The 27,640-nt window shown below is 49.0% G+C and overlaps 1 protein-coding gene across 3 annotated transcripts in view; it reads left to right on the top strand.

Moving 5' to 3' along the window:
• Positions 1–27,640, top strand: part of OSBP2 (oxysterol binding protein 2) — a 166,408-nt gene that overhangs the window by 49,217 nt on the left and 89,551 nt on the right. For all 3 annotated transcript variants that reach the window (XM_067014694.1, XM_067014693.1, XM_059039324.2), the window contains one exon: positions 5,171–5,379. In XM_067014694.1, the coding sequence (XP_066870795.1) occupies positions 5,184–5,379 (196 nt within the window). In that variant the 5' untranslated portion in view covers positions 5,171–5,183. The remainder of the gene's footprint in view (positions 1–5,170; positions 5,380–27,640) is intronic.

Here is a 27,640-nt window from a genome sequence, read left to right as displayed (position 1 = left end):
TTCTCAGACCACGGATTGAACCCGGGCCTTCGGCAGTGAGAGCACAGAGTCCTAACCACTGGACTGCCAGGGAATTCCCCCCATTCCTGTACTTTTAAATGTAAACTTTTAATAAAGTACAATATACAGAGAGGAAAGTGGGCAAATCACAAAATGAACACACTGAATAAGCTCTGTCCCGCTGAAGAAGTAAAACATGACCAGCCCTCCCAAGAGTCCCCCCATGTCCCCTTCCAGTCACTGCTCCCCCAAGGGTAACTGCTGTCTGGACTTCTCACCCCAGAGCTTTCTTTTGCCTGTTATTGTACTTTTTATCAGTGGAATCACACAATACGTCCTCTTGGTGTCTGACTTCTGCTCAACATTATGTTGTGAGGTTCTTGCAGGTTGTTATATGCAGTTCTAATGCTTTTATTCTCATTGCTGTTTAATAATACATCACCATTGGATAAACCACCAAACAAATAAACCACCATTTGTTTATCCAGTCTAGTGTGGACAGATGTGTGTGTGTTGTTTTCAGTTCTCAATTATTAGGAAGGTGCTGTGGAAGTTCTGGAACATGTACACGTGTGCAAATCCCAAGTGGGGAGTTCTGTAGGAGCAGAATTGCTGGATCATGTGTATGTTTACTGATAACTGATGACATTGAGCACTGCTTTGTACGTTGTTCATGAGCCATTTGGATATCCTCTTTTGGGAAGTGCCTGCTTAAATCTTTTGCCCATTTTTAAATTGGGTTGCTGGCCTCTTTATTACTGATTTTAGGAGTTCTTTATATTTTCTTGACACAAGTTCTTTGTTGGATACATTTATTGCGAATAACTCTCCCAATCAGTGGCTTGCATTTTCCGAGTGTATGTTTTACATCTCTAGATCCAGATTTTAAAACCTCTGCAAACACACAGGATTCTCCTGGTTGCTAGGGATCCCAGACAGCAAACATCACACCTTGTTTGCAGTCACAGGATTGCCTCTTGGGAGGTGCCTGGGTCAGGACTCAGCCACGCACAGCAGTCATGACTCTGGCTAGCGCGAGCAGAAGGCTGTGCGGCCAGGGGTGGGGTCACTTCCCGCTGGCTGGGAGGGCTGGAAGAACGGGCTGGAAGGAGTCAGGAGCAGTGTGGGCCCCCAGACTCTCACCACCTCTGCTGTGATGGGGCGACACCACTGCAGGGAGCCCTGGAATCTGGGGCTGCCAGAGCACATGCCCTCTGTCGCAGTTCCTGCCACCACGATGGATGCCTTTCCTCTTGCTCACTTCCACATTTAGGTTTTGTGTGAATGCATGTCGTCGGTGGAAACTGATTCCTTGGAACCTTTGATGCAGGTCGTTTTTGGCTGTCTAGCCACTATGGTGTCGGAAGAGGGGAAAGCTCCGAGCAGGACGGGCAGCTTTGGGGCAGGGCTGCTCCAGTAAAGAGAGGAACTGTGCGGGTGCCATGATACTGAGCATTCTAGGCGGGAACTGTGTGGAGGGCGAGGTGCAGCCCTGTGGTTGGTGTGCTCAGCTGATGAACAGGCTCAGCTGCATGTGAGGTTCCCACAGGTCATTCCTCCACCCATCTGTTCAGCCATTGCGTTTGGTGTCCTAGGCTGCCGTGATAAAGCATGAAAAACTGGGTGGCTTGAAACAAAGGAAATGTATAGTCTCACACTTGTGGAGGCTAGAAGTCCAAAGTGAAGGTGTCAGCATGGCTGTGCTCTCTCTGAAGGCCCTGGAGGAGAGTCTGTCCCAGGCCCGCCTGGCTTCTGACGTTGGCTGGTGATCCTTGGCATTCCTTGGCTTGTAGATGCATCACTCCCATCTCTGCCTCCCTCCTGTTTCTGTGTCTGTTCCTCTTCTTATAAGGACACCAGTCTTATTGGACTAGGGCCCACCCTGATGACCTCATCTTAACTTGATTATATCTTCAAAAACCATATTTCCAAATAAGGCCACATTCACAGGTGCTGGGGGTTAGGACTTCAATAACTCTCCATGGGGGACACAGTTTAGTTCACTTTTCTGCCCATCATCAACCTAGGCCTTGACTGGATCCTCTCCTTTGGCTGCTCCGGATCCCTGGGCTTTCCCAGAGCCACAGCCCCCATGCCGCTGCTCTGGGTTAGCCTGACCCTCCTCCTAGTCTGTGCTTGGGCAGAGTCCCTCACTGTTTGAGACACTGCTCCAGTGTACGCCTGGACCCCTCTAGGACAAGAAAGGGTCATTCTGTTTCCTGAGATCCAACCACCAGCAGCTTATCCTTTCATTTTGATTTTAAAGCCAACTTTTAACTGACAACTGATATGTATGTAGCATACAATATATTGTATGTGTGTAACAGACACATAGAAAAATAGGTAAATTACAAGAGTGTAACTCAATGAATTTTTATAAAGCGAACACCCCCTTTGTTTTGAATTTATTTCCCTCTGCTTATTAAATAGTACCTTGCAATTTATGGGCCTGTCTCTTTCACAAAGTGGAATGTTCTTTGAGGACAGAAAATGTGTCTTATTTACCTTTATATCTACCACCTCTCCAGTTTCTAGCACAATTCCTTGTATGTGGTAACCCACAGGAAGTACTTGCGAAATTAGAATTTAGAAGATCGGAGAGGAATTTACCAAGTGAATCAGAGTCAGCTTGAGCAAGCGTTAAACAGAAGTCTCATACAAGGCTGAGTGCTTTGCTCCAAATTAGTAGCCTTTGTCTTTCTACGTGTCTGAGTTAAAACTTGTTGCCTGTCAATTTTTTTTCTTGCCCGTGGACATTTTGTGTGTGTGTGTGAAGGTCCTCCAAAACGCATAGCCCAAGGCAAGGATTAAAGAGTTGACACTTTCCATCGACAGATGAATGGATAAAGAAGATGTGGCACATATATACAATGGAATATTGCTCAGCCATAAAAAGAAACGAAATTGAATTATTTGTAGTGAGGTGGTTGGACCTAGAGTCTGTCATACAGAGTGAAGTAAGTCAGAAAGAGAAAAACAAATACCGTATGCTAACACATATATATGGAATCTAAACAAACAAACAAACAAACAAAATTGGTTCTGAAGAACCTAGAGGCAGGACAGGAATAAGGACGCAGATGTAGAGAATGGACTTGAGGACACGGGGAGGGGGAAGGTAAGATGGGACGAAGTGAGAGAATGGCATGGACATATATACACTACCAAACATAAAATAGATAGCTAGTGGGAAGCAGCCACATAGCACAGGGAGATCAGCTTGGTGCTTTGTGACCACCTAGAGGGGTGGGATAGGGAGGGTGGGAGGAAGACGCAAGGGAGAGGAGATATGTATATGTATAGCTGATTCACTTTGTTATAAAGCAGAAACTAACACACCATTGTAAAGCAATTACACTCCTATAAAGATGTTAAAAAAAAAGTTGACGCTTTGAGAGATGCAGTTGAAGGGCAGTGAAGCAGAAATGGGGAGTGGGAAGATGGAAGTGACAATGATGCAGTGCGTTTCGTTTGCTGGATGTCGCTTCACAGCCAGCGGCAGAGACACAGCGGGCCTGGCGCACATACTCCTCCAGAAGACTCACAAGGAGACAACGCACCACTCAGCAGTCCGCAGAGGCGCAAGTGGAGGGAGGATGTATCTGCCCCATTCACTCCCATCTCCCATTTCCCACTGTCATTTTACGAGAGTCCAGAAGTGGAGGGACAGTTGGGCAAGGAGGAGGCACCGACTGAGAGACAGAGGAGGTGGTCGAGGGAATCTGGGGAGGTGCACGAGGTTTGCGTCCAGCACGCTCCACACCTTGCGCTACTCAGGTCCACGCGTGCCTTCACTGGTATCTGCTCTCCCACTGCAATGGGGGGACCACCACCTTCCGAGAGAACAAAGACACGTTGACCCCTTCCCTGAGAGGGGACGTGGCAAGTCCAGTCAGTGACAGGGTCCCCTTCCTGGTGGCCAGCTGGGGTTGCCTGGAGGACTGAAGCAAAAAGGTTGTGAAACAGGCTCCTTCGATGCTGCTGTGGCTGGTCCTGATGCTGTGGTCGATATTCATCCTCTTCTTCCTCCACCACCCCTTCTGAACCCTCTTCACTCTCTGCTAGCACCATGCAGATTTTCAACTGCACAGGGGATTGGGTGCTTCTAACCCCTGACGTTGTCAAGGGTCAACTGCATATCATCTTCCCTAAGGAATGTAACCAAAGCAGGAGAGAATCAGAAACAGTAGTTCAAATGAAAGATGAATGTCTTCCTGAGTGTCAAGTCATCTGACTTTGGAACTGGTAGAAGAGTCAAGGAAGTAGCAGGTGATGAACCAGGGAAGTGTAAGTGAGCATTAAAGAGCAGCAGAAGTGCCAAATGAGCTCCAGCACTGGCAGGGTTACGTGCTGACCGGTTGCTCTTCCTTTTCCCACATCCTCTGTGGAAAGAGCTTTGGTATGTCGCGGGGGAGGCGGGGGGAGAGTGGTGTCTGAATTTCCTTTGAGTGTCTAAAGGAGTGAGTTAAGTAGATCCAGTCATGAGAGTTGGATCTCACTTTTCAGACACTGGTCACAGTTGGAAATGGCCCACACTTTAGACACCTCCGCTTCCCCTTACTTTGGTACCATTAGCTCCATGACCTTGTAACCAGCCCAGGGTCAGTCCCTTGTTGCAAGGGGTACTGTGTCAGCCCAGCCATTGCCTTCATCTCCCGGGGCCCGAGGAGAATGGTGGCATCCTTGCTCCGCAGATCTCAGTTCCCAGGTCACTCCTGGCGGTGTGTGTGTGTGGGGCCTCCAAGTCTAACCCCTGGGGTTCCGGGTCTCTAGTCTCAGTTTGAGTGGCAGGTGCCCACCCTGCTCCATCTCTGTGGTTCTGAGACTTGGTGGAAAGAGCCTGGGATGGAGTCAGGGGTCTGTGCTGCCTAGTAGGACGCTGGCAGTCACCCCTCTCCATTTCCTGGTATCTGCAAGGGCTCAGACCACAGCAGGCATGCCCCATACGTGGCACTGACACAGGCCCTCCCCCCTCTGCCACTTTCCCCACTGAGACCCGACCCCCCCCACAAGCCAAGCCCCTGCCAGTCAGTCCCTAGAGGCCTTATTTCCCATTGCCCGTGCCAGCTCCAAGGGTCTGAGATTCCAAGGATGTGCCTTGAGGCTTTTTTTCAGGCTAGGACTATTGAGTTTGGGAGCCTCACCCCATCCCTTCTCTTGCATCCCACAGAAATCAGGGTGAAATGGCCCACACCTGCCGTGGCACCATCAACCTGTTCACTGCGCACTTTGACACGGAGGACTCTTGCGGTATCGTGCTGACCAGTGGGGGCAGGACCTACCACCTCAAGGCCGGCTCAGAGGTGGAGCGGCAGCAGTGGATCAGCGCCCTGGAGCTGGCCAAGGCCAAGGCTGTCCGCTTGATGAGCAGCCAGTCAGGTAGCGAGTGCTTGGTGCGGCGGGAGTACGTGCAGTGTCGTGGGTGTGGAGAGAGTGGGAACTGAAAGCATTTGGAGGCCAGTGGTGACCAGGCTAGTTCAGACCAACCTCGGAAGGTCAGGGTGCGTGTTTGCCCTTCCCACTCATCTCCGTGCGTCCTCAACAGTGGAATGCTAGGTGGTCAGGGTGGCTGGCAGTTCTCGGGATGGAAATGTTGAGGTGGGCAGGGCTGTGTGTGTCTTTCTTTGGACAAGTCTGGTTCCTGGGCTTCAGCAAACTTTCGGATGCTGCAGTGGGTCAGTTCCAGAAGCAGAGTCGGGGTGGGAGACCAGGATGGTGCACTTGCACCTCAGGCCAGACTTTTTTCGAGGTCCATTTGGAGATTGAAAACCATTTAGCCAGAGATGCTGTCTTTGCCAAGATGGAGGGTCAGCTCAGAAGTCCTGAGCAAGACATTTTATTTTTTACTTTAATACATTTTTATTAATTTATTTATTTTTGCTGTGTTGGGTCTTCGTTTCTGTGCGAGGGCTTTCTCTAGTTGTGGCAAGCGGGGGCCACTCTTCATTGCGGTGCGCGGGCCTCTCACTATCGCGGCCTCCCTTGTTGCGGAGCACAGGCTCCAGACGCACAGGCTCAGTAGTTGTGTCTCACGGGCCTAGTTGCTCTGTGTCATGTGGGATCCTCCCAGACCAGAGCTCGAACCCGTGTCCCCTGCATTAGCAGGCAGATTCTCAACCACTGCACCACCAGGGAAGCCCTTTAATACATTAAAAAAAATATGTATTGTCTTTATAAGATTCATAAACCAATGGTTTCAAAGCATATGCAGTGAAGTCTGCCCTTGACTCTTATCCCCAGCTACCCACCCTGTTCTCCCACCCAGGGGCAACCAGACTACTGGTATCTTAGATCTTTACATGTGTATTCAAATAAGTACTTATTTTATAGTAAATTCAGTCCCCCACCTTGCTTTTTTTCCATTTAGCTATAGTATATCTTGGAATTTTTTCCTATAAATACATAAAAAGCTTCCTCCTTGTTTTTACAACAGTACAGCACTTCATTGTACGAATGTACCCTAGTTTATGTAACCTATATCCTGTTGAACATTTAGGTTGTTTCTTTAATTTGCCATGACCTGCCACGCTGCAGTGAGTAACCTTGCATTTCATTTCAGGTGTGTACAAGAATAAATGAAACGTACGTGCCAGGAAGGGGGGTTGCTGGGTCAGTGGGACTGTGCATTTGTAATTATGAGACACTGTCACGCTGCCTCCCACCCGGGTCGTACCAGTAGATGCCTGCAGCCCTGTGTGAGAATGTTGGCCTCCTTAGAGCCTTGCCTGCCCAGAGAAATAGCAGGTTTCTGATGGTTGAAAACTGGGTCCACACATACGGAGGGGAGGACTGGGAAGCTGTGATTCTTTTGAAGTTATAAGCACAAGGTGTGTGTTTATATAGACCTGTGTGGTTTTTTTAATATATAAATTTATTTATTTTATTTATTTATTTTTGGCTGTGTTAGGTCTTCATTGCACACGGGCTTTCTCTAGTTGCGGCGAGTGGGGGCTACTCTTCATTGCAGTGCGCGGGCTTCTCATTGTGGTGGCTTCTCTCGTTGTGGAGCACGGGCTCTAGGCGCGTGGGCTTCAGTAGTTGCGGCACACGGGATCAGTAGTTGTGGCACACGGGCTCTAGAGCACAGGATCAGTAGTTGTGGCGCACGGGCTTAGTTGCTCCGCAGCATGTGGGATCTTCCTGGACCAGGGCTCGAACCCATATCCCCTGCGTTGGCAGGTGGATTCTCAACCACTGTGCCACCAGGGAATCCTAGACCTGTGTGTTTTTTAAAGAGGCAGGGCCCCAGGTGAGAAGGAGTCACAGCCCCTGTTCTCCAGGATTGTCTCCAAGGCTGGTCCGGGAGATAGTGAGTCCTGTGGGAGGAGCTCTAGCATGAAGCAGGTGGAGGGGCTGGTGACATCGGTCATTGTGCCCCATGCTCAGTCTCCCTGCATTGGGGTCTCTCCCCCAGCACTAGCTTCTCAGTGCACATGGAAGGTCATTGACTATCAGTCTGACCTTCTCTTTTAGTCTCACCCATTTGGAGTGTGGGTCCCCCCATGATGACTCTTTTTCTTGGGTCAGCACTCTGTGGCTTGGGTGTGTCAGCAGTGATTCTGAGCTTGGCCAGGGGTCCCCAGGGTACCACTCCATTTCCCAGTGAAGGAGGGTGTTTGGGGACATCTCAGGTATGGACTGCATTGAGACCCCCAGCAGGACCTGTGGTCTCAGTTTGGATGCTTGTAGCAAATGATGTAGCTGGTGTTGTGGCTGGGCTTGGGACAACCCCGTTGGCCAAGCGTGGGAACATTGCTGGTTGTGGAAGAACTAGCTTCCTCTTAGTAGCTTCTAAGTAAAATCAATCAATCAACCAATCATTGCCTCATTTTTAGGAACTTCTTGAAAATAATGTAGCAGGTAGCACTTACTGGATTCATCATTCTGGAACAATTTTCCTGGGACAGCCAGCAGCAGGGGTTTCTTTTGCAGTTGGTATGGAAGTACTGTTAACTCAGCTGACAGTGCTAGGGATTGCTAGCCTGCAGTTCCTCTAGGAGAGTCTGGGACCCCTGAGGGAGCAGCCTCAGGCTCACATTCCTTCATTTCATGTCCTTTAGGCATGGTCAGAGGCTGGAGATGCACCACGTCTTGTGTTCCCAAGGGGTTAGCCTTCTGGGTAAGGACACAGGACAGACATTCAGGTACAACTCAAAGTAACACATGCTATGTGTCAGTGAGACATGGTAGGATTCCTCTCCTTTTGGTGTCTTGAAGCACAAATATTTCACTGAAGAGGAGACACAGATGGCAAATAAGCACATGAAAAGGTGTTCATTATCATCAGCTGTTAGAGAAATACAAATTAAGATCACTGTGAGATATCACTACACATTATTAGAACAGCTAAAATTAAAAATAGTGATAATACTAAATGCTGGTGAGGATCCATCATAAGTTACTGGTGGGAATGTAAAATGGTACAGCCACTCTGGAAAACATTTTGGCAGTTTCTTAAAAAACTAAACATGCAATTACCATATGACCCAGGAACTACACCCTTGCATATTTATCCTAGAGAAATGGAAACTTATGTTCACGCAAAAACCTGTACACAAATGTTCATAGCAGCATTATTTTTTAATTAATTAATTAGTTAACTTTTGGATGCGTTGGGTCTTTGTTGCTGTGCTCAAGCTTTCTTTAGTTGCAGCAAGAGGGGGCTACTCCTCGTTGCAGTGCACGGGCTTCTCATTGCAGTGGTTTCTCTTATTGCAGAACATGGGCTCTAGGCGCTCGGGCTTCAATAGTTGTGGCACGCAGGCTCAGTAGTTGTGGCTCATGGGCTTAGTTGCTCCTCGGCATGTGGGATCTTCCTGGACCAGGGATTGAACCCATGTCCCCTGCATTGGCAGGCAGACTCTTAACCACTGTACCACCAGGGAAGTCCCATAGCAGCATTATTTTTAATAGCAAAGTACTGGAAACTTCTCAGATGTCCTTCAGTGGATTGAACAAACCCTGGTACATCCATTGAATGGGACACTACTTGGCAGTCACAATGAATGAACCGTTGATGCGTACAATAACTTGGATGGATCTCAGAGGCATTATGCTGAGTGAAAGAAGCCATTCTCAAAAAGTTGTATGATTCCATTTATATGACACTCTGGAAAAGGCAGAAACTAGAGATGTAGAGCAGGTCAGTGGTTGCCAAGGGTGAGGGGTGAAGGGAGGGAGTGATACAAAGTTGTAGTATGAGGAAGTGTTTTGGGGGTGATGGAATCGTTCTGTGTCCTATCGTGAAGCTGTGTCATGAATCTGTACATGCGTTAAAATGCATAGAACTGGGGAATTCCCTGGCGGTCCAGTGGTTAGGACTCGGTGCTTTCACTGCCCTGGCCTGAGTTCAATCCCTGATCGGAAAACTAAGATCCCACAAGACGAGGAAAAAAAAAAAAAAAGCATAGAACTGTGCAGCAACAAAAAAATTGCTGTGTGTTCATTTGAAAATAAAATGCAGTTTTGACTTCTGTCTCTTCTTGGTTCTCCCCACCCTACATACCTGTCCAGCTTTCCCTCTCCTCGTTGGCACACAGTCTTGCTGCCAGGCCAGCTTGCAAGCTGAGCCTCCTGCTTACAAACCCTCTTCATTAGCACCCAGCCCCTTCCCACACCCTGCTTCCCCTTAGGTCTGCTTCCCCTTCAAGGAGAGGCCATTCTGGAAACCCTCCCTGAGCTGGCCCCCTGCCTGGGCTAGATGCTTGCTCTCTGCCACCAGGCTCAGCCCCTCATGCACATGCACAGTGGCATGCTGGTTAGTGTGAGCATGAGTTCCCGGAGCCTCAGATTCCCTGTGGGTCAGTCCACCAGAGGCTTTGACTGTGTGCCTCCCAACGTCCTTCCAATTCAAAGATTTCTAAGTCAGTGGGAGCCACCTTTCCTGGATTCAAACCATGGCTTACTAACTGTGTGACCTTGGGTGAGGTGCTTGCTGTCTGTTGCCTTTTTCTCTCCTCTGTAAAGCAGGCTTAATCATAGAACTACCCCGTAGACGTGCTGTGAGGACTCTCTTAGACAGTGCATGAAATGAACTTAGTACATGGCTTGTCAGATGCTCAAGAAAAGTCAGCAGTAGTTATTGATAATAGTCACCTTGGCAGCTTTAAAATAATACAGGTTCCCAGGTCCCCCTGCAGGGATAAATCTGAATGAATGAGAGCATTGGGGACAGTGGGGGGGGGCGGGGGGCGAGCACCTGCATTTAAAAAAAAAATCTTCCTGGATAGGATTGCCAGATTTAGCAAATAAAAGGTCAGGTCACCAACTTTCGTTTGAACTTCAACATACACATGTTTTAGTGTAAATGTGTCCCATGCAATAGTTGGGACATACTTACACTGAAATTTGTTTATTGTAATTCAGTGTAAAGGGCGTCCTACATTTCATCTACCTGCATTTAGCTGTATCCTGGGGGACTTTGATGCTCAGCCCACTTGGGTGGGTGTGGTCCAAAGTGGAACTTCTGTCAGAAAATAGAGAGTATCCTTTCACTTGACACAGGGGGGAGCTAGAGGGTAGTTTGTTTGCTTTCCTTGCTCCTAAATCAGTGAGTAAGGAAGCTCCAGAAGTTCAGCTGGCTTGCAACCTACCTCTCAGAATCATTTTCATATCTTCAGGTCTGCCTCCCAGTGGGGGCTCCAGGAGGCTGTGAGCAGTGAACCCAGAGCAGGACACCTCGCTCTCTTGGGTCTTACCTCCAGGGGGGCTAATCCAGCCCCTCAGGGGCTCTCTCTCTCTCCTGCCCTGCTCCCCCAGACTGACCTGCCCCCACCTTGATGTCATAGCCCTATTCTGATATCACAGCCCAGCACTTGGAATTATCCCAGGCAGCCCAGATTCTGCCCTTAGGGTAACCAAGGTGACGTTTGAGCAGGAGGTGAGGAGGCTGTCTGTGGCTGGTGGCCCTAAGGGCTGACCCTAAAGAACATCTGGGCACCCTGCCATCCTATTGCTTCAAGATGAAAATCCTCTAAAAGTTAGGATTTGGGAGGCTTTACTGCTGTCCCTATTGGCCATGGTCCCCCAAGGTAGAAATAAGTCCCTGGGGAGTGGTGGAGGGTAATCTGGCTCTGGATCAGCTCCTGGAAAACCTGCTGCCTTTGTGCCTCAGCAGGCAAGTGGCCTGGAGAAATGGTGGTCTCGCCTTGGTCCACTCAGCACTCTTCCCACTCGAAGGAATGGCTTCCTAAACTGGGAATTTCTGACTTGTTGGGAAGAGCTCTTCCTTAGTGCTCAGAAAATCCCTGCAAGCACTGAGCCATGGCTTCTCCTGTGGCCACCCCCCGAGGCTGGGTGGGAACAGGGGTGTGCTTGTCTCAGGACAAAGGGAAAACATAGCCACATTCAAGCTATTAACCCTTGGACCCCTTAGTCCCAAGGAGGAGGAGCCCCATCCACTTAGCTGGGCAGAAGGTGTAATGAGGTCTCTTGTGAGCTCATGAAGTTAGTAAAATATTGAGTGGTATGGATTAAACAACACACACACATATGCACACACAAACCCTGAAAAACTTCTCTCTAACTTTGGTGGGCACAAAGGCTGCTGGGGTGAGTGCATTAAAATTCTTAGGGGAGGACCGCCCAGATTCTGGTGAGATGATCAGACGGTGCCCAGGAACCCCCATTTTTAGTATGCATTCCATGCAGTGCTCCTGCTGGCCCCCCATGGATCTCATTTTGAGAAACACGGTCTGCTTAGACTCCTGGATGGCTTGCTGCAGCTGCCTTGCTTTTGCTTCCCCCATTTCCAAATTCCGTGTTTTCCATGGAATGGGTTTTTAAAAATTTTTTTATTGAAATATAGTTGACATTTACATTTACAATGTTGTTTTAGTTGGAATGGGGGTTTAATTCTGTTTTACTACCATGTGTTTTTTTGGCTGCTTTGGGTCTTCGTTGCTGCACGTGGGCTTTTTCTCTAGTTGCGGCAAGCGGGAGCTACTCTGTTACAATGCGTGAGCTTCTCATTTTGGTGGCTTCTCTTGTTGCGGAGCACGGGCTCTAGGTGCGTAGGCTTCAGTAGTTGTGGCTTGCGGGGTCTAGAGCACAGGCTCAGTAGTTGTGGCGCATGGGCTTAGCTGCTCTCCGGCATGTGGGATCTTCCCGGACCAGAGATGGAACCCGTGTCCCCTGCATTGGCAGGCGGATTCTTAACCACTGCGCCACCAAGGAAGTCCCTACCACGTATTTTTTTTTAATTCACTGGAACCACAGAGACAAAAGGGATGGTGTGGGGCGTTCACCAGGTGCACTTGTATCCGAATTCTTGTCCCCTTTCTTCTAGGTATAGGTGCAGCCTTTTTCTCCACCTAAGAAGAGGGATTATGTCCGTATTGGGAGTGCTATACCCTTCACTCATCAGAGACTCTCTCTTCATCATCCTCACCTTGACTGAGAGAGTGGGACAGTGGGTGTGAACTGTTGGTCATTGAAACCGATAGTGGTGAAGGGTGTGTTGCTGACCAGAGCGGTTGGCTTTTGTTTCTGTGGTGGCCCCGGGATGAACATTTAACGGTACCCCAGGAGGGGAGCCATTGCTCATTGATGGGTCAGCAGCTCAAGGTGGGAATTCCCTGCTTGCTTTGTCTGTGAATTCGGGGCTCCAAGAGCATGAATGCCACACAGCCCTCTGAACAAATAAACAGATCTATGTCTAGTTTGGAGGGGAAGTCTGTTTCTGGTTTCAAGTCCTTTGGATTAGGCAGTGTCCAGCCTTCAGGTGTTCAGGCCTGGAGCCCCTGTGGTCTCAGCACTTCCTTCCAAGCTTCTGGCCCAGGTGGGAGGCATGACGTGTCCTGGCCCTTGGTCCTTGGCTCTCAGGTTGCAGGACAGAGGGGTTGACCTCACCCTACCCCTCCAAAACATGGATGGGTCAGCCTCCCTTCGCCGCAAACTCTCCTCTGCCTTGACTCACACATGGGCCACCTCATCCACACCAAGGGAGGAATGAGGGGCAGTTAAGATTTCCCCTCAGCGATGCCAGGACAGGGAGCTGAACTCACTCCATTCCACGTGCCCACCCTGGTGTTTGGAGAGAGAAAAACCTGTGCCCAATTTTAGAAATGAGGCCTTGGGGATTTTGTCAAAATAGAGGACCAACCTCTGCATCCTGAGAGCTTGTTGTAGGCAGGCCAGTGGCTTTTACTTTGCAGCTTCAGCAGCACCTTGTGTGGAGTTGTTGCTCACTAAACATGTCAGTTGAAAGAGGTCCAGGTAAAATCCTCAGGTAGGACAGTTGGACTCAGGGATGCTGCAGAACCCCAGGGATGGGATTTTTTAAAAATCCTTTTGTTGTTATGGAAACTTTATGACATAAACAGAAGCGGACAGAAGTCTCAGGAACTGGCACATACTTGTCACCAGCTATCAACTCAGTCTTGTTTCTGTGCCTCTACCCTCTTCCCTAATCCTGTGTCATTTTGAATATTTGTCAATATTTCAGGATGCATCTTTAAAAGATAAGGATTCCTTTTTTAAACATTTAATATTTAATTCAAGGTACTGTTATCACATCTGCAAAATTAACAATGCAGTGGACTGAAGTTTGTTCAAAGGAAACTTTATTCTCCCTGGTGACTTTGAGGGTGTGAGGGAACTAGAAAAGGGGGTGCAGTGCCTGAGAAAGGGGGACACACATGTGCTTCCAGCAGAGAAGACTGGGCTTTATTCAGAGTCTGAAGGAACCCAGGGGAAAGTTAGCATCCCTCAGCTGGGAGAGAATTCTGGCCCTTCCCGAAGAAGCGGGCCTTGGCACAGAGCAGGAGGTCCTGGAAGGATGGAGACCTCTGATGGCTCCGCCTTGCCAGGGAGGCTGCAGGGTGGGGGGTGGGGGGGTATGAGTTGGAGTAAATTCTCAAGAGTCCACATTAGCAAAGGCAGGAGCCACCAGAAAGGAACTTAGCAAAAGGATGGATGGTATTTTGTTGTGCAAGAGGTGTTGACAGTTTGGGTTTAGATGTGATCCTGTGACCCATACAGATGGCAGCGGCTACCCCCGAGGGACTCGTGTAAATCGGTGCTAGCTGAAGAGGCTCCGGGTAACTGGGTCACCAGCGAGTTCAAATTACAGTTCCAGCAGACTGACGCTCAGTTCTCAGAGAAACTGAGTTGGATTTTTGCAGCGAGGGCAGTGTTTGTTCTGACCTCACCTCTTCCCACAGGGCCCTCTGCCGGCCATCCCAGAGGTGGCCCCCCATTTCAGTAGAAAAATAGGCATTCTGAAATGTTTGTATTGGAAGTGGTCTTCATAAGAGGATGAGTAGGTCAGAGTCATTTGACCAAAACAATAGACAAAAAAAAGTCACTTGTCTATATTTGGTACATTCTTACCATTAAGATGCTTTAAGCAAGAGGGAGGAGATAGGGGGATATATGTATATGTATAGCTGATTGACTTTGTTATAAAGCAGAAACTAACACACCATTGTAAAGCAATTATACTCCAATAAAGATATTAAAAAAATGCTTTAAGCATCATTTTCCTGCAGGGCAATTATCCTGATTACCAACTGCTTCCTTTGTAATTAACCTTTGTAACTATAGCACTTACCTTTGTAATTACCAGATTCAGAAGGCTTATGCTTTGTTGCCATTTAGATGTTAACCTACTCGAGGATCTGTGGGCATGAGTGCCAGCCTCTGATGCAGGTGGGGCTGGCAGCTCATTGTGTCACTGGTTCCAAAATACAGCATGTGTCCTGAACCCAAGGTGAGCAGGGCTAGGATATCTTCCTGGGATCCTCCTGACTTGACTTTGCCAGCTTGAGCTTTGATTTGGAGGTAAACTTTGAAAGGTCAAGGCTAGGTATTCTGGGCTGTGGAACTGGAAGGTGGGACTCTGTTCCCCTCCCCGCCACAACCCTGCCGCCCTGGGCAGTTGCTGAGTCTCATTTGCATGATGGTGTGAAGGGGCGTGGCTTAGTAAAAGCAGTGCAAAATTTGGGATCCTGGTTTTGCTTTGAGTCATTGTGTAACTTTTTTTTTTTTTGCGTTACGCGGGTCTCTCACGTTGCGGAGCACAGGCTCCGGACGCACAGGCTCAGCGGCCATGGCTCACGGGCCCAGCAGCTCCGCGTCATGTGGAATCTTCCCGGACCGGGGCACGAACCTGCGTCCCCTGCATTGGCAGGCGGACTCTCAACCACTGCACCACCAGGGAAGCCCATTGTGTAACTTAAAAAAAAAAATGTTTTTATTCAAGTATAATTGATTTACAATGTTGTGTTAGTTTCAGCTGTACAGCAAAGTGATTCAGTTATATATATGTATCTATCTATACATATCTGTATATATATAGACGTATATGTTCTATTTCAGATTCTTTTCCATTATATATTATTACAAAATATTGAATGTAGTTCCCTGTCCTGTACAGTAGGCCCTTATTATTTATCTATTTTATATATAGTAGTGTGTATCTGCTAATCCCAACCTCCTAATTTATCCCTCTCCCCCCCATTTGCCCTTTGGTAACCATAATATTGTTTTCTATGTCTATTTCTGTTTTGTAAATAAATTCATTTATGTCTTTTTTTTAGATTACACAAATAAGTGATATCATACGATATTTGTCTTTTTCCATCTGACTTACTTCACTTAGTATGATAATCTCTAGGTCCATGCATGTTGCTGCAAATGGCATTATTTCACTTCTTCATGGCTGAGTAATATTCCATTGCATATGTATTCCACATCTTCTTTATCCATTCCTCTGTCAGTGGACACTTAGGTTGCTTCCATGTCTTGGCTATTGTAAATAGTGCTGCTGTGAACATTGGGGTGCATGCATCTTTTTGAATTAGAGTTTTTGTCTTTTCCATTGTGTGACTTCGGACGAGGCCCTCAACCGCTCTAAGCCTTAATTTCTTTGCTCCTCAAAGGGAGGAATAATGCCTATATCCTGAGATGGTGGTGAGGGTAAATAATAACAGCAACAACAATAATAATATAATTAAAAAACCCAGACCCTGTCCCCACCACACACCCACACCTGAAGGGACCAGGGCAGGGCTGGCTACCTGCTCCAGGCTGCCCTGGGAGAAGGACTGTGTGGCACAGCTGACTGATACCAGTCGTTATTACCACCCACCAACCCTGGCTCTTCAGCTGTCTCCTTAGTCCAGTTCTGGTCCGTGGCCTGTTAGGAACCAGGCGGTGAGTGGCGGGCGGGCAAGTGAGTGAAGCTTCATCTGTATTTATAGCCGCTCCCCATCACTCGCATTACTGCCTGAGCTCTGCCTCCTGTCAGATCAGTGGTGGCATTAGATTCTAATAGGAGCGCAAACCCTACTGTGAACTACTCATGCGAGGGATCTAGCTTGCATGCTTCTTGCGAGAATCTAATGCCTGATGACCTGAGGTGGAGCTGAGGCAGTGATGCTAGTGCTGGCGAGCGGCTGCAGATACAGATTATCTGGTGCCAAAAAGGTTGGGGACTGCTGCCTTAGTTGACAGTAGGTCTGCCTGCAGTGGTATCATGCCTGTGGGGATGTCTCCTCACTGTACTGGAAACACTGTTATAGACAGGGACCTGTTTACTAATTCTTTTCTTTTTTTCATGGTCTTCTATTCAGGGTCAGTTGGTGTCAGGGAACAAAAACCCACTCAGAGTGTCCTCAGTGAAAGAGGGCTTATGCAGTACCCTACAGGGACTCTCCCATGTCCCCTCTGTTTCCTTTCCTTCTATGGACTGGCTTTGTTCCTCTATATCTTCGTTCTCCCGGGAGCTCTGACCTGCCCTGGCTGAGCTTGGCCTCGTGGCTGCTGTCTCTGTGCCCCAGATTCAAATTCTTGGGCAAGGGAACCCAGAGCAGCTTGGAGCAGGTCCCCAGCCCTGCTCACATCAGGTGCAGCTCGGGGTGGGGGTCATGGCCACACCTGAGGGACGACCTGAACGTGTTTAATGAGGGAGTGTGAAATCCTGCCCACTCCTCTGGGTCCCCCTGAGATGTGACCTCTTCCCTGAGCACCTCCAACCTCCGTGGAGTGGTCCCTCACTGCCACCCCCCAGGAGTTGGCTCAGGAAAGAGAAGGTGAAGGCAAGCAGCAGCTGGATGGGCTATTCATGCTCCGCGTGCTCTGTGGCTACCTTCTCCTGTGCCCAGCCCAGGCCAGAGAGCTGTGGAGGGCCAGGACCCAGCCCTGAGGGAGGCCAGGCGGGAAGGTTGGTGTAACAACCACAGATTGTGGAAGGGAATCCTTGGGGGATAAGACACATCCCCTGGAGGCAGGGACCGGAAGCACAGAAGCTTCAGAGGCCCCTCACAGGTGGGCGGGGTTGCCAGGGAGGCCCTGTGAGCATAGGAAGAGCTGGGCCCAGTGGAGGCTGGTGCCTTGTCCACACACAGCACACCGGGCACAGAGCACCAGCCACGCAGGGCCTCGGTGTGATGCCTGCACCTGGGGCCAGGCGAGCTGCCACCCTGCTCAGGAGAGGGTGCTGGTGGGTGGGGCTCCGGGCTGGCCTCCTCCCACCGTGTCTGCCCCAGTAGCTTCCCTTGTCCTGTGTCTGCTGGTCTCTTTCAGATAGGTTTGTAGAGAAACCTGTACAAAAGGTTTGAAAACCATTGGTGCAGAGCTTTCACCTGAGATCGGGATTGGCTTTGAAATGGAGGCTGACTTGAGGGTGGCAAGGGCTCGGGCCAAGGCGAGGGTCAGGGCCTGGCCCTTTTTATGATCTCCCCCCACCCCCACCCCCAAACACACACACAAAAGGAAGCCAGTGGGGACAGCTCCCTGGAAGGCTTCCCAGACCTCAGCCTGGGTTTGCACTTGACCATGTTTAGCTGGCATTGCTCTCTAGGGGCCACCACATCCTGGGTCCCTTCTCCTCTCACGGAAAAGACTGAGGCTGTGCCCATGCACAGGCCCTCTGTGCCTGGAGGCAGAAGGAATATTCTGTCCCGTCCCCATGTGTTTGGTGTGCACAGACCACACACTTGTGAGCCACCTCAGTCCAGGTGAGAGCGGGTTAGAGCAAAGCTGGGCCAGCAGGTAGCCACATGCCGAGAGAGCTGGACCCAATGCAGCCTCCCAGGCAGGAGTCGGCCTTGGACACCGCCCTCTAGAGCAGGAGGAAATGGTTGTAATGGGTTGGTGCGGGACCAGGGCTGAGACTGCAAGCTGGGCTTCCAGTGGGCGAGTTCTGGTTTTAGATGAAAGCGGTGGGTTTTTCTCTCCCACTGGCACCCACCTTACATTTCTCTTTTCTCTGGAAGACAGTCGGAAACACTGGGTTGCTCGGAGATGAGGTAGCCTCTCTTGAGGAATGGAATTTCTGTTTTAATGAGGCTCCTGAGTCAGGGCCCTCTGGCTGCCTGGGGAGAAGAGCCACTACTGTGAGCCCATCTTTCCTCATCTCCATTAAAGCACCAGGAGTGGGGAGGTCACACTGGCCCTCGGGACGTCTTGTCACTGATGAGGCAGCTGTGTTCGCAGAGAACTCCTCTTCATAGACGTTTTGTGAGCGCAGCCAGAAGTGTCACCTTCAGGACTTGGTCACAGAAACCCTCGAGCCCAGACATCCCGGAGGCAGCCCTGCCGGCTCCAGGCACACCTGTGACTGGTTAGGCCTGGCTTTGAGGCCGTTGTGAGGTCTGGCTCTCCCTCTCTTCGGCTGAGTGATGTCCTCTCCGGCCTCAGGTTCCTGTCTGCAGAGGGGAAACGACAAGAGCCCCTGGGCAGATGTACAGCGGCGTGAGCTCTGTGCACTGTGGGGTCTCCCACACTCGATGGCTGTTCTTATGTCATGAAGGCTTTTCTCCAGGACCCCCTCCTGACTCCCCAGCCCAGGTCTGCTTCCCACCGGCCGTGGGTGCCCTCCTGGTCCCTGGTGCCTCTCCTTTGAGCATTTGCCATTGTGTGGTTATTATTCACGGCACTCTCATCTGTTTAACGTCTGACTTCCCTGGTCATACCGCTGCCCAGGCCGGGCTCATCTCAGAGTCGACACGCAGAACTGTTGCGTGGATGCAGGAAGGGATGGAGGGAGGGAGGGAGGGAGGGAGAATGAGTGAGACAATGAGTGTGAAGAGTGGGTGCCTGGTGCTTTGGGCAGGCCTGGTGGCTCCTTTGGTCCGTATGCTCTGGGCGCAGGTAAATTGTGGGGGGTCCTTGCAGAGCCAAGTTTGAAGAGCGTCCTTCCAAAGGGCATTACCAGGAGCGTGAGAGGTCAGGAGGAACTTCGTGTGACTCCAGGCAGCTCAGCCGGAGACACCACAGTGGGAGCAGGTGTCCTTCGCAGTGGGCTGTCCAGCAGCAGTCACTGTAGTTATCCCTCCTCCGGCTGATGTTCACGCGATCTGAGTGGGGGCTGGAGACGTTTGACTGTGTGTGATAATGCAGCGGTCTGAGTTGCACTTGTGCAAGATCATGTAAGTGGTCTTCGTCTCCCGAGTGGAGGGCCAGCCCCTGGCCCCAGCGCCTGGGTCATGACCCCCAACAATGGGCGGCTCCTGGGAGAAGGAAGGGTCCCCTTGGGCTGGTCCTGCCTCGGCTGCTCAGCTGTGTGGTGTAGGCAGCCTGCCGGCTTTCACTTCCTCGTCTGTGAAGTAGGGACAGTCCCAGTCCTGGCCCAGGTGACTTCGCAGGGTGGCTGAGAGAGGCCAGATGAACATGTGCAGGAGAAAGAGTTGCAGGGATCGTTGTTGGGGTTGTCATCATTGACAGGGGTGTCCAGCTGTGAAGGTGGGCCCCCTCAGCCCCCCCATGGGGAGATGTCCACTGCAGAGGGCGTTGCCACTGAGCAAGTACCCAGGTATCAAGCTAGCCAGGTGGTTTTTGTTAGGAGTCTGCCATTTTCCAGCACCATTCTGTGAGAATGCTGGAGGTAAAAAGGGTGTTCTTAAACATTTCTGCCTTTTAAGAAAAAAATCTTTATTGTTTTGTAAAAAGACTGAATGGAAAAAGAAAACTGCAAACCATACTGGAAAATGGACCAAAGGGAGAAAAATCTCAGATCTACTAACCTAGAAATGATCATTGTTAAACCTTTACAGAACAGCATTCCAAACATTTCTTTATGTGCATATATGCATTTGGATCTAGATATGTAATTTCACACCACTGGGAAAATTCCCAATATGCAGTTTTGTAACTGGCTCATTAAATTCAACATGCGGTGGGCATTCCATGCCAATAAATATGCATCTGTGGCATCACTTTTTATTATGGAGACTTTCTAATGAGCTACATACATGTATATATAACATACTTGTACACATGTAGAGTCCCATGTTCTTATTACTTGCCTTTCAACAATTATCAATTTATGGCCAATCTTATTTCATCCCACTCCGTCATCTGGTTCCCCCATTATTATTTTTTTATTGTGGTAAATACACATAACATAAATTCACCATTAGTGACATTTAGCACATTCATGATGTTGTGCAACCATCACCTCTGTCTAGTTCTAGAACATTTTCATCACCCCAAAGGAAACCCCGTGCCCATTAGCAGCCACTCCCTATTCCCACCCTCCTGCTCCTGGTGACCACTAATCTGCTTCCCCCACCATTATTTTAAACCGAACCCCATCTGCAAACATTTTATGCGTATCTCTAAAAAACAAGGGCCCTTTTATTTTATTTTTTATTTTTTTTTGTGGTATGCGGGCCTCTCACTGTTGTGGCCTCTCCCGTTGCGGGGCACAGGCTCCGGATGCGCAGGCCCAGCGGCCATGGCTCACGGGCCCAGCCGCTCCGCGGCATGTGGGATCTTCCCAGACCGGGGCACGAACCCGTATCCCCTGCATTGGCAGGCGGATTCTCAACCACTGCGCCACCAGGGAAGCCCACAAGGGCCCTTTTAAAAGCATCAATTTGAGACCACTATCCACCTGAAATAATAATTCTTTAATGTTAATCACCTGTTTGAGTATCTAATTATAATGTCATTTTAATGGTGCATGATATTCCATCAAATGGATATAGCATAATTTAATGAAACATTTTTTAGCCATTCAGGTTGCTTGCAGTGTTTCCCTATTATCTAGAAAAGCACTGGACAAGCATTTCTGTGCTCATTTTTTTCTTTCTTTCTTCTTCTTCTTCTTCCTCTTCTTCTTCTTCTTCTTCCTCTCCCTCTCCCTCTCCCTCTCCCCCTCCCCCTCCCCCTCCCCCTCCTCCTCCTCCTCCTCCTTCTCCTTCTTCTCCTCCTCTTTCCTCTTCTTCCTCTTTTTTTTTTTTTTTGCCCTGCTGTGATTATTTCCTAACAGTAAATTCTTAGAGAAAGGGTTACTGGGTCAAGTGTGTGCTTTCCATTTTGATACTGTTGGCGAGTTATAAAGGTTGTTCCAGTTAACACTCCCTTAGCAGAAAATGCACGGTGTGGTTAAGGTACGCCCACAAATACCCTCCTGTGAGCCTTTGCCATAACTTATCCAGAAGTGCTGCTGCTCTTCCATATGTGCAGAAATGCCCCCGTTGCATTGGGCTCAGGGTCTCCCAGTTGCGATCACAGCTCAAGGCCATCAACTGATAACCAAATGCAGGAGAAAAACGCCGTGGCACCTACAGTGAGAGCCCACGTGGCCCTTCTTCTGAAGGAGGGCATGGAGCTGTCGCGGAGAGTGATGACCACAGCCTCATGAGCAGGAAGACAGAAGGCCCCATCAGTGGAGCCAGGCTGGTTCGCAGACACACTCATCAGTCTGGAAACTGGGGAAGCTGTGGGAGGAGATCCATACTGTCTTTTGGAGGAGAGGGAGGAAGAGGGAACCGATGAGAAAAAGCATCCACCGCTCTTACTTAAACTTGACTTTCTATGCTATTAAAACATTAACAGTGATAGCAAAGGCAATTTAAAAGAAGAAATGAAAACATTGCCATGATCCAGCCATTGCCATTCCTTCCCCGCTCACACCGCACACACCCACACACAGCGGAGAGCTCACCTTCCACTCGGCTTTACAGCATCAGTATTCCGGGCGAATGTTCTGCAGCCTCGCTTGTCACTTTTTATGTTTGGCTTCTGTTCTGTGGAGAGCCTGTGGCCCCAGTTTTCTTAACCTGTCGTCCTTTGGCTGGATGCTCAGGCGGCTTCCTGTTGTGGCCTGTTACAAATGTAACGCCCCATGGACCATGTCATGCATGTAGCTCCCTCTCTTCTCTAGTACCTTCCTAGGAAAAGTTGCATTGGGTAGGGGTGCGATGGTATTGTGGCTCTTGATTCCACTCTCCTCTAGCCTTGTTGTTTCCAAGAAGGGGATGAGTGCCGGCCCCTCACCCAGAGGGCACGTGATCATAAAGCATAAGTCAAGTAGCAGTAGCACAGCATGTGTATAATCTAGAAATAATTATTCATATACTGGGGGCACATGATCAGACTTTTTCACATGGAGTGCATGCATAGCCACTTGGTGGTCTGGCTTGTGGGTTCTCTGAGGGCCAGCATGACCTTCTACTCGCTCTCTGTGCCCGCCACCAGCACATCCCACAGACGTTTGACAGATGCTTCCAAAAGGTGGTCCCAGCCAGCTCTGCCACCTTCCTGCCTCAGCTGCCTGGGCCTCCCAGCGCTTCCAGGGCTGCACTTGTTGCTGTGGGAGCTGGACAGATGTGACTCCAAGTAACGGGAACGCACATACTGCCCTTTCCTGGGAGAGCTGCGGAAAGACAGGCAGCACTTTTTTAAAAAAAGCGTATCCAGTTTCCTTTCCAAATGAAGTAGCAATAGAGCCGAGCGGGCAGAGGAGGGTTCAGTGTTGTGCTTGGGGGTTGGGGGCCCTAAGGAAGAAGGACCGTGACCCCATTGGTGGTCGGGTGCCCTGCCCTGGCACCCCTGCGCAGTCCTGCCCTTTGCTCCTTATCCGCCTCGCGTTCCCGCCCAGCTCCTCTGTTACACAGAATCCAGCTCATCCCCACGCTTCAGACGTGCCTCTTGCTCTTCAGTATCCCTTGGCTCATGATTTTTCCTCTTACATGTGTATTTCACGTGTGCCGGTCAGATTCTCATTTAATACGAAGCAAAGACCGTTAATCTGTGTGCAGTCTATGTAAAACCAAATGAAGGTGCCTGAACTGAATGATGGCTCAGGCTGAGCACTCAGTCCTTATGGGGCTCACGGCCACTCACGGTGAGCAGAAAGTTGCGGTTATTTAGTGTTATTTAAAAACTGTGAGTCGCCCAGTATCATTTTTTCTGGATTCCAGTGCCAGTGCTTTGGCAGTAAGCATGGCTCAATGATCCATCTCCTCTCAGAAAATGGCCATGTGATTATCCATTAGCTGGTCCTGGGGACACATTCAGTCATCAGTGGGTGGCATAGCTGCTGAAACTCTCATCAGTGCGTTTTCCTCAGCTCAGCCCCTACCGCGTAACGACCCCATCGGTTGTGAGATGGGGACAAATGCCACAGGGTTGTGACTGCCATTTTCCACATTCCGCTGCAGTGCACCCAGGCCACTAAAATACCGTTAAACCCTTTTAATGTAATCCCTTTTGTATCTATGGATCTAACTTCTGTCACATCACCACATTTCAAGCAGCCCCAAGGTAAATGCCATGTACCAATTTTATTTTAATATTAAAAATGGATTTTTTTTTGTCCCACTAATACATACACATAGGAAAGGAAGAGTGAAAATAGTGCTAATAATGGAAAACAGTGCCCCACTCTCCCTCACCCCCTACCCGCTGCCTTCCATGCTTCCTGTGTTTAGTTAATGCCGTGGTCCCTGCCACACACTGAGTCAATTGTCCTCGGGCTGAGACCCCAACTTGAGTTGTGGGTGTGGAGAGGCGGCTCCTGGGGGGTCTCTTGGCCAGGGTACCCACCGTCCACCTCTCCACTGGAGCCTGCACTTCCCACACACACTAACTCTTGGTTTCTTTGTGTAAGATGCCTGTCTGCAAGTGGGTTGAAGCATTCTGACTGGGCCCACTTGGAGGGAAGGAGACCCATTAAGGAACATACCCCATTTCCTTTCCCCGCACCCAGCTGCTGAGGGTGACCCTGGGCGGTCTGGGTCTGGTGCAGGCACGGCTAAGGCACCGGCTCAGTGAGTCGTGAACAGTCCGCTGAGAGGAAGGCACAGACACAGGGACAATCTCAGCGCCTTGCCCGAGATCACTGTTAGAAAGTGGTGATGCTTTGATCAACATCTGTCCGCTTAACTAGACTGTCGGCTCCGAGCAGCGTGCACAGTGCAGGGCCTGCAACACAGCAGGTGCTCAGGAAATGAATGAGTGAATGAACAGCGGTGCCGAAATTCAAATGTAGACTTTTGCAGCTTCAAAGCTGTGCCTTGCTGCATCCCCTGGATGAGAACACAGTGAAGAGCAAAAACAGGCAAGGATCGTTTTGTTTGTTATCTGGTGGGGGCATCCAGGAACAGGGAGCTTTGCTTAGAATCTGGCCCTGGAGCATGAAAGAGTTATTGCAGCTTCTCCAGCGCCCAGGTACGCGCCTGCCTTCTTAGAACAGCCTCGGTTTTACTGCATTGAACCTCAGGGAGCAGGAAATAGAGCATGTGAGTGGGATTTTTATTGGCCGTAGTGCTGGTGTCTCTTTGCCTAAAAGCAGCTAAAGAAGGTAATCTGCAATCACAAATTGAATTCTATCTAAAGAACACCTCTGTCTCACACAACGATCAGTCCTGGCTGGTTGGGGTGGGGATTCCCTGGGGAACGTGAATGTTGGCCATGTGTGGCCATGACCAACGTGGCTGGTACACTGGCCTTGTGTGGGCTGATGGGGGGCTCAGGGTCTGCCCAGTGAGGGAAGGTGGAGTCCAGGGGACACCTGGGCATGTGGGAGGTCTGACCACACGGAGGTGACAGGTCTCGTGGCCTTGGTGGCTTGCAGTAGCTGCCCCAGCTGGAGGGTGTGGAGCACAGGGTTTCTCAATGGACAGCCTCTCTCTCTCTCTTTTTAAAAATATTTATTTATTTATTTATTCATTTATTTGGCTGCACTGCGTCTTAGTTGCAGCATGCTGGATCTTCGTTGTGGCGTGAGGGATATTTAGCTACAGCATGAGAACTCTTAGTTGCGGCATGTGGGATCTAGCTCCCTGACCAGGGATTGAACCCAGGCCCTCTGCATTGGGAGCACAGGGTCTTAGCCACTGGACCACCAAGGAAGTCCCTCACTTTTTAAAAATTAGCTTTCCTTTTTAAAAATTGAGATATAATTAACATATAACATTGTGTAAGTTTAAGGTATACAATGTGTTGATTTGACACATTCGTTTATTTTATTTTTTCTTCTAGTTTTATTGAGATATCATTGACATACAGCACTGTATAAGTTTAAGGTGTACAGCATCATGGTTTGACCGACAACCGTTCTTTTTTGTCTTCAGTGTTTGTGTGTGTGTGTGTGTGTTTTAAACATTGTTACTGAGCATAATTGACATGCAGTAAACTGCCTATATTTAAAGTATACAAATTGATAAGTGTTGGCATATGTATGTACCTGTGAAACCACCACCACAGTCAAGATTAGGGACAGTATCCATCACCCCTGTGCCTTTTTGTAAATCCTCTTGAGCTCTTCTCACCTCTACCTCCCTAGGCCACACTAACCTGCTTTCAGGAACAACAGAGTTTGCATTTTCTGGAATTGTACACAAGTGGGCTTGTCCAGTGTATTTCCTTTCCATTTGACTTCTTTCACCCAGTATAACTGTTTTGAAATCCCCTCATGCTCTGTACACATCACTAGTTTTTTCCTTTCATGGTATTCTATCATGGGATGTGCCACAGTTTATCTGTTGCCTGTTGATGGACATTTGGGGTGTTGCTGGGTTTTGGCTATTGCAGATAGAGCTGCTATGAACATTTACATCCAAGCGTTTGCATGGACATGTGCTTTCTTTTCTCACAGGTAAATAGCTAGGGGTGGAATGCATGGGTCATGGGGTAGACGGGTGTTTAACTTTTTAAGTTAAAATTTTTTTTTAATTTATTTTATTTTGCTGGCTGCGTCAGGTCTTAGTTGCAGGATTTTTCACTGCAGCACAGACTTCTCTCTAGTTGTGGCGTGCGGTTTTTTTTTTCTCTCTCCAGTCGTGGCGCAAGGGCTCCATGGTGTGTGGACTCTGTAGATTGTGGCATGTGGGCTCTTTGGTTGAGGCACGTGGGCTCAGTAGTTGCGGCAGGCTTAGTTGCCCTGCGGCAAGTGGGATCTTAGTTCCCTGACCAGGGATCGAGCCCACGTCCCCCTGCATTGGAAGGCGGATTCTTTACCACTGGACCACCAGGGAAGTCCCAATGTTTAACTTTTTAAGCAACTGCCAAATTGTCTTCTAAAGTGATTGCGCCATTTTATACCACCACAAGAAGTGTGAGAGAGTCCAGGCTCGGAGAGGCTGAGTCAGCCACCCAGGACAACCTGAGGAAGTGTTGAACACAGGTTTTCTTGGTGAACACACTCATTTTGCATTTTCAAAATGATTGCTTGTTTTCTCAGGCATTACAGCGTCTTACATGTCCTCTTTGCTTTAAAGAACAGGGGACCTGTGTACAGGTCGTATTCATCAGTACCCCTGGTATGGGGGGTGGACCACTGAAGGCAGCTCACTGTAGATACAGGTTCTGCCTCTTTTCATTCCCCTGGGGCCTGACATACCACATCTCAGTGGCAGGGAGGCTTGTTCAGAGATCATATTTCCATCTGAAGGTAAACGAATAACTCTGCAGTACTGCTAATACTGTAGCTCCCAAAATATGACTGATCATGTAAAATCTTTGCCTTTGGGAATATTTGGAAAAGAATGCTATTTATGGAGATTCGTTATTTTTGGAAATATATAGAAAAACCGTGGCACCTTGATGTAAAATGTGCCTTTTCTCAACCTGGTGTTCCTTACCAACATTGCCCCTGGGGCCCAGAAGCTTCCCAGAGCCCTGCCTACTTGGGTCAGCCAGGCAGTGATAGAGCGGATAACTCTGTCTGAGCAATGACCACCATAATCACTCAGGACTGCGTTAATTGAAAGTGATCCTCAGAGTGTGATATCTGCAGAATGACTATTTCCTCCCATGAAGCTGCCTCAGAAGCAGGGACAGCATTTTTAGAATTCGGGTCTGTGGTTGCCTATTTAAATGCTGTAGATGAAAAGCCTTGGTTTTCATTCTAAAAACTGGAATGCTGTCTCCAGAAATAGATTTATGTACCTATGGGAATTCACTTAGTGATAAAGGTGCCATTCGAATCACTTGGGAAAGAAGGAACTGTTAGCAAGCGTGTTTTAAATTATGTCCTCTGGAATTTGTTTTTGTGCTAGGTGTGAGGTAGGCATCTAATTTTGTTTTCCAAAAATATATCTAATGTTCTCAACAGAATTTATTCTGTTTCTGAACACTCTGGTCTCCACTGATCTCTTTGTCAATTCCTGCACCCGTATCCCACAATTTACTCCCTGTAGCTTTATAGTCTAGTTTGACAGCTGATAGGATAAATCCTTCCTCGTTCTTTAATTTCAAAAATTTATTGGGATTTTCCCCTTCTATGTAAATTCTAGAATCAGCTTAAGTTGTTTTTTTTAAAATGTTTTATTTATTTATTTTTGGCTGCATTGGGTCTTCGTTGCTGCACGCGGGCTTTCTCTAGTTGCGGTGAGCGGGGGCTACTCTTCATTGCGGTGCGCGACCTTCTCATTGCGGTGGCTTCTCTTGTTGTGGAGCAGTGGCT

The sequence above is a fragment of the Kogia breviceps genome, chromosome 15 (assembly GCF_026419965.1).
Source record: "Kogia breviceps isolate mKogBre1 chromosome 15, mKogBre1 haplotype 1, whole genome shotgun sequence".
Lineage (NCBI taxonomy): Eukaryota > Metazoa > Chordata > Mammalia > Artiodactyla > Physeteridae > Kogia > Kogia breviceps.
The sequence above is the reverse complement of the archived record's forward strand: the minus strand, read 5'-3'. Positions and strand labels throughout refer to the sequence as shown.